The sequence below is a fragment of the Notothenia coriiceps genome, unplaced genomic scaffold, assembly GCF_000735185.1.
Source record: "Notothenia coriiceps isolate Sejong01 unplaced genomic scaffold, NC01 NC01_scaffold00012568, whole genome shotgun sequence".
Taxonomy (NCBI): Eukaryota; Metazoa; Chordata; class Actinopteri; order Perciformes; family Nototheniidae; genus Notothenia; species Notothenia coriiceps.
This window is the reverse complement of record NW_011345269.1, coordinates 918,106-925,010: the sequence shown is the minus strand read 5'-3', so window position 1 is coordinate 925,010 and position 6,905 is coordinate 918,106. Positions and strand designations below refer to the sequence as shown.

The 6,905-nt window shown below is 41.0% G+C and overlaps 1 protein-coding gene across 1 annotated transcript; it reads left to right on the top strand.

Annotated features, from left to right (window-relative positions):
- The first annotated feature begins 841 nt into the window (after positions 1–841).
- On the top strand, positions 842–2,173 carry gadd45gb.1 (growth arrest and DNA-damage-inducible, gamma b, tandem duplicate 1). The gene is made up of 3 exons (XM_010773427.1): positions 842–1,036; positions 1,151–1,358; positions 1,468–2,173. Exons 1-3 carry the CDS (start codon positions 894–896, stop codon positions 1,579–1,581), a joined length of 465 nt encoding a protein of 154 aa, XP_010771729.1. The 5' UTR covers positions 842–893; the 3' UTR covers positions 1,582–2,173.
- The last annotated feature ends 4,732 nt before the right edge of the window (positions 2,174–6,905 follow it).

The window sequence follows — 6,905 nt, the reverse complement described above, 5'->3', positions numbered from 1 at the left end:
TCCACAGATGGCATCATCACCCTGCCCTTTCACTGTGCTGAGGGGGTGAGGGGGGGGGGGAGGGGCGCTGCACACTTTTTCCATGTTGGTGCTGCAAAATGTCAACAAAAAACCTAAAAAACAGGAAAGATTTCATTTCAGATTTAATGTTTGAAAGTCAGGAAAGTGCATTATGGGGTTTTACTAACTCTGCTGAAGATGTGCACATTTAAATGAATCATATCAGTTAGTTTGGATCATTTTAGGATATAAAATCTCAGTTATTTTCTATTATTTTGTCCCCACTGTTGCACAAATTATGCAGCTTGTGAGTTTTAATAATTATTATAAACGCATGCAATGTTATGCATGCTTAACAATTATATGATATTATGCATTTGTATCCTTAATTTGGAAATGGTTTGGTTGCAGCAGCATACAAGGCACTGCACATGGAGTTAATCATATAACAACATACAACAAACATGATCATAAACTGTGAAGATAGACATGCAAAACATTGGAAAAATAAATATATATAAAGTAGAATAAATAATACGAAATATACAGAAAGGCTGAGTTTTCTGTCATTTGCACTGAAGTGCTAACACTTCTTTTTATTTTAATGAAGGTATTTTTAGTTTCAGTCCAGGCTGCAAGCACTCAGAGGGGGGGCGTGCGTGGCTCGATGACCCCCATCAATCTGCCACGAGCCACAGTGTTACAATAGCATTATCATACCAATACACCATTCAGCTCCCAGCCAATCAGGGCGCAGCGCTTTCACTGCCCCGCACGAGCTGCAGAGTATAAAGAGGGGAGGCAGCGACTCAGAAGGCACTCTACTCCCTTTCGGATTTACTGAAACTATCTAAATCTATCTCCCTCGTGGAATAATCTTCATCATCTTCATCATGACTCTTGAAGAAGTTCTGATCCAGAAGCCCATCGAGCGTGCCCAGTGCACCGGTAACGCCTTGGAAGAGGTCCTGGTGGCCGCTAAAGAAAACGACTCCCTGACTGTTGGTGTCTACGAGTGCGCCAAAATTATGAACCTGTAAGTATGAAACTCTCAACTGAATGTTTCAACATTTGAATCAGTGATTTTACACACTTTGGGTCGTTTTTGGATGGAATCTCATGGCTTGTTTCTTTTATTTTGTCCCTACAGTGATCCAGACAGCGTGTCTTTCTGCGTCCTGGCCACGGATGAGGAGTTCGAGTGCGATATTGCTCTGCAGATCCACTTCACCCTCATCCAGTCCTTCTGCTTTGACAACGACATCAGCATCGTGAGAGTGAGCGACATGCAGCGTCTGGCTGAGATCGTTGGAGACAAGGCGGAGCAGCTTGAAGATGCCCACTGCGTCCTCATCACGGTATGTAGAGCTCAGAATATGTGGTTCTAAATCATTTGAGAAGTGTATTTTTGGTGCTTTTTGGAAAGGAACACATCACTAAACCATATTTCCTCTTCATTTTCAACAGAACCCAGCTGAAGGGTCTTGGGAGGACCCTGCTCTGGCGAAGCTGCACCTGTTCTGTGAGGAGAGCCGCAGTCTCAACGACTGGGTTCCTGAGATCAGCCTCCCTGGGCGCTGATCGGGCCTCGGCTCCTCTCTATGCTCAGATGCTGTTAAAGCTTCTCATCTAGGAATACTCATCCTGACGGATGACCCTGTTTCTGCTCATCCCTGGATACTCCTGAGGAGGATTTCCGTCCAGGCAGCACGGCGCCGGCCCAAGGTGGCCCCCCGTGAACCGTCGCCTCTTGTCCCGTCCATGCCAAGATGACTCTCCTTCTTTATGTGAATGAGAGTCCGGTATGCCACAAGAGCGACGCATCGACCCTCATTCTTTGTGTGGATGAGGTTTGGAGAGGGAGGAGATGCGAGTTTTGCTTCCTGTGGTCCCACAGAGCAAACGTCGCACGTTGAAAGCACGCGCAGCAGGAGAAGAAGCGGTGCTGAGGAAGAGGTGGTCTAAAAAAGAGACTTTTTGAAGACGACCTCTTCGCTGAGTAACATGACAACAGTTGCAATCAGCGGATATGTTTCCCACTTTCCAGAATTGTCTTAATTCTCTAAAGGTTTCACTTTAGAAATTTAACGATGACAAAAAATATTCTAAAACAATAAAAACAACATTAAAGACAAAGTTTGTTCTCTAAAGGTTTCACTTTAGAAAATGGCTTTCACGTTAATGTTAAAAATGATATGAATTCAATTATGAACTGAAGAAAGAAACGGTAAAAATATATATATATGTTCCCATCCTGTTGGAATAAATATTTGAAAGAAATTACAAAATATTCCATAAAAAAAGATTGGAAAAATTGTAATTAAGAAAAGTAACATCAAGAGGAAAATACTAAAAGTGTCTCAATAACAAGAATCCTGTGCGTCTGAAATTTCAAGATAAGAAAAAGTACTTCCTGAAGGTTTCACTTCAGCTGTATTTGTCAAATGAAATTATGTGTTCACTGAATATCAGATGTATTTGTGAGATGAAAGAAATAAAATCTTTGAATTCAATATTGCCTTCTGACTTTACTTTGACTTTCAGATGGGGTTTAACTTGTTTTAAGCACAAATTAATTCCCACATACATCTTCCTTTGGCATCCTGCTCCAGTTTGACTTCTTGATCCCTTTTCTGGGTTTTCTTTTGATGTGGCCGGCCTAACCGCAAAGCTGAAATAAGCATGAAATTGAACACAATGGCACACATGTCAGGTCTTATATTTAGCTAATTTCCAATCACTTTTTATTGAGGCAGATGTCATCTCACAGCTATACGTACAATTGATTCTGGTAACTTCTTCTATAATCGCCTACATTTAGGCTTAATATTGTGCAGCGCTGTTGCAAAATCAGGCTTACTTTAAAATGTAATACAACACATTTAAAGGGATAGTTTAACACAAGGAGACATGCTTATTTGATGTCTTGTTAGATTAAAAAAACAGATTGATTCCACTCTTGTCTTTAAATATGCAGCTCAAGGCAACAGTCTGTTAGCTTAGCATGAAGACGTTACTTGCCAACCTTTAGACCTCAGAAATCGGGAGAATTTCAAAATGCAAAATTGGGGGGCGGGGGAGGGGGGTGCTAGTGGATCGCCGGAGCTGTTAGATTAACATTAACATGCTTATTGTATTTTTAAGTATACTGACTTTGCGGCCTGTAGCACCGTCCTTGATGGAGCATATGTGTGGGCTGGACCTGTATTTTACAGGAAAGGAGTGAGCAGAGAGTAGAGCAGTTGTCGATTCTTGTTCTGTTTTCTGTGAATATCTGCCTCACCCTCTCAGACTTTGAGTTGCGCGCGCTACTAAAGAGACGTGTTACCATGGAAACCAAATAATGGTGTAGCTGTATTAAAGTCCGAGTGGAAACAGTCGTGTGTAAATCTGATTTGGTCAGAAATCGGGAGAAATGCGGGAGAAATATGACCCCGGGAGGAAACCGGGAGAGGGCAATGAAATCGGGAGTCTCCCGCGAAAATCGGGAGGGTTGACAAGTACAACAGCTAATCTGGCTCTTTTTTGAATAACAACTCACCTTCTGGCTTTAGTTTAGCTGTATATTTACTGCACACATATGAAAGTGCTCTGACTCTGTAAGAAAGTGAATAAGCTATTATTTTGGCAGCAAGCCATGTTATCAGAGAAAGGCAGACGTTAGCTTAACACAGGATGCTCCTTTATTTTTGTTAGCCTAGCTAGGGTGCTAACACAGAGACTCAGTGAATGTCTGCTGTCCATTTCAATTTTGATGTTAGTATTTTGCAGAATTTTGGTATCTGATAAAACAGCTACATTTATTCAAATACTGTACTTACAGTTTTGAAGAACTTGTAGTTTACTATTTACCTTAAATGCCAATTGCTACTTTTCTGCACTACACCGTAGGCTAGAGGAGAATATTTACTATTTTTAAATCACTATATCTTTTCACAGCTTTGGTTACTTTACAAATCAAGATCCGTTAACAAATGGAGAGTTTTACTATTGGAGCTACACTTGATTATTGTAATTTGAATATAATGTTTTTCATGGTTGGTTGGTCAAAGCAAATATAGTGAAGGTGTCACTTTGGGCTCTAGGACGGTGAGGTGGCATTTCTTACTATTTTCATAAACCAAACAATTTAAGTAATGGGGAAATAAATTAACACATGATGAACAAAATCATTAGTTAAAATGAATTTATATATCCAGCTTAACCAAATACAACAGTCTTATTATGAGTAGTACAAATCTAATGTAATGTAAAAAATCTTTTAACTACATTTTTTGTCATTATACTGTCATACATTTAATACTGTAACAACAAGACCTTTACTTGTAGCCTTTCTAAAGTGTGTTCGTAATTTGGTTGAGGAAGAAGTGATGGACAGGAAGTTATTTCAGAACAAAATTATCACAGTGACTGTGAGCTTTTAAAATGTTTTCCGACATGCGATTACATAAAAAAAAGTCATACTAACTTTACCTTCATCATAATTGGAAGCTTTATTTCAGGATGCTGCTCTCATTTTGAAGTAAATTGAAAACCCAAAGTGAAGCTACAGCGTAATTAAGCTTATCTCTTGCTCCTGGCACACTTTGGTTTCTCTTTTCTTTCTCTCATTTGTGATTCAGAACCTTTAAGAGGCTTTTGTTTCTTTGGATCCATACTCTAAAGTCAGTCTGACCCGCATGTTGCCTGTCACTGAAAACTATTGTGCAGTCAACAGCTGCTGCAGCCCCCACGCCCCACTGTGACACGCACACACACACACACACACGCACACGCACACGCACACACACACGCACACACACACACGCACACACACACACACACACAACTTTGACTTCCTTTTTTTCAATCTTTTTCAAACCGTGTCGATGTTTATTAATATGTTATGGACGTTTCTTGGCATCAAGCCTTACACAGAAACGAAGCAACCAAAGAGAGTGAATCTGGGATTAGTGAGCAATTTAACTTTTGATCAGCTGGGGCCAATTTCCACTGATGTTTAAACAAATGTACCTTTCAAAAGTTGAGAATTACACACCAGGGCTTAAGAGAAAGAAGCAAGGTGATATAAAATCAGAGGACAAAGTCCGTAGCAATGTTTGCAGAGTTGCCACATAATATTAAGACCTCAGAATCATTCACCGTTCTGCACCCTCACATGTGCATATACACACACACACACCTACACACTCACGTACTACTACACACACACACACACACTACACACACACACACACACACACACACACACACACACACACACACACACACACACACACACACACACACACACACACACACACACACACACACACACATGCCAAACACACACACAGCACGGCCAGCTGAAATGCAATCAGCCCTTTAAATCTCCACGACAACCAGCCTGCACTTACTCCATCTGCTGTTCAATTTAATGATGAGGATAAAGGGAGAGAGTGGAGGATGAGGAGGAGGAGGAAGAGGAAGAGGCTGTGTGCCTGGCACAAGCCTACTGCCATTCATCCATTCAGGAGCAAATCCTGACGAGGAGCATCAACCCCCCCAAAGTCAGCAGAAACTCGTCTGAAGTGTGAATTCAACACAGTCCCTGCAGGATGGAGATGAAGCCACTTACAATAACATTTGACTGACAGTAAGACAATAAACCTATTAGTAAAATGTTTACTGAGGTGCTAAATCAAGTGAGGAGTAGGGTCTTTTTTTGCAACATGCTGGCCTTTAAAATATTAAGTTAAAGGCAAACATAATCTAGTATAAAATGTGTTTTTCTTTAAAACATAATTTACAATGCTGTTGCTTTGTATTGGAAAGTTATATTTAGAAGAGAGGTTAGCTTAGCCTAGAGACTGGAAGCAAGGGGAAACGGCGAACATGGCTCCATGCAAATAAATAGGCCTACAAACGCCTCTAAAGCTCAGCGATTAGCTCCACACAATGCTGCAGTTTTCTGTCTGAACTGGCTCACCCTGAATAACCTGGGCTGCCCTCTGCCTCAACCCCCGCCATAAAGAGCTCTGCTGCAGCCGCACATGCTGCGTCTCAAGTGTCCTTTCAACATAAAAGCCTCCTCCTCCTCCTCCTCCTCCTCCTCTTCCTCCCAAAACCTTTTCTCTGTGCCGGAGAGCTGCAGCAGATGGTACTGACGGGCTGCAGGCTCAGTGCGTTGGTGTGTGTGTTTGTGTGTGCATGCACGTGGGTTAGTCAGTGCTCTTAGTTTTGTTGGTGTTTTGGTTGCGCATGTTGCCTAGAGAGAACACTGGCATCAACATCTCTCCAACAGCTCATCAGATTAAAGTAATGCCGTCCTGATCTTAGTCATGGAAGAAAAGGGTAGTTGATAAAATGCTTTCAACGTTTTTTATTATCAGAATGAAGTCACTTTTCTTTGGGCCTTCGTCAACAAGTTTTCAATGAGCAATTTATTGGAAGAGAAGTCACATTCATTTGTGTGTGTGTGTGTGTGTGTGTGTGTGTGTGTGTGTGTGTGTGTGTGTGTGTGTGTGTGTGTGTGTGTGTGAGTGTGTGTGTGTGTGTGTGGGTGTGTTTGAGATAGCCACTTTGGCAGAATATGAGTGTTAAAAGTGTATTATTGTTATCTTCTTCTACTTAGCATTTCTATATTTTTTTACCTCTATATTTTGCTCAAACTTTAATTATTTTTTATTCTGGTTGTCTGCTATTGTTGCTGCTCGTAAAACATTTTGTAACTTTACTTTGAAAGTGCCATATAATGAAGATATGTTATTACGAATAGCTTTTTGCAGGGGTTGCAACCTCATATACAACAAGATAAAACATTAACTTTAGTGGCTCTGTAGATAGATCTGAATCACAACATTGTGATTCTGCGGATCTGAGTCACTTCTATGTGTCTGTGTGCAGCAGATCAGATGGCCTGTACT

Coding starts and splice junctions, on each gene's coding strand:
- gadd45gb.1 (XM_010773427.1), top strand. CDS start 894: ATGACTCTTGAAGAAGTTCTGATCCAGAAGCCCATCGAGCGTGCCCAG. Junction 1,037..1,150: donor TGCGCCAAAATTATGAACCT/GTAAGTATGAAA, acceptor TTGTCCCTACAG/TGATCCAGACAGCGTGTCTT. Junction 1,359..1,467: donor CCCACTGCGTCCTCATCACG/GTATGTAGAGCT, acceptor CATTTTCAACAG/AACCCAGCTGAAGGGTCTTG.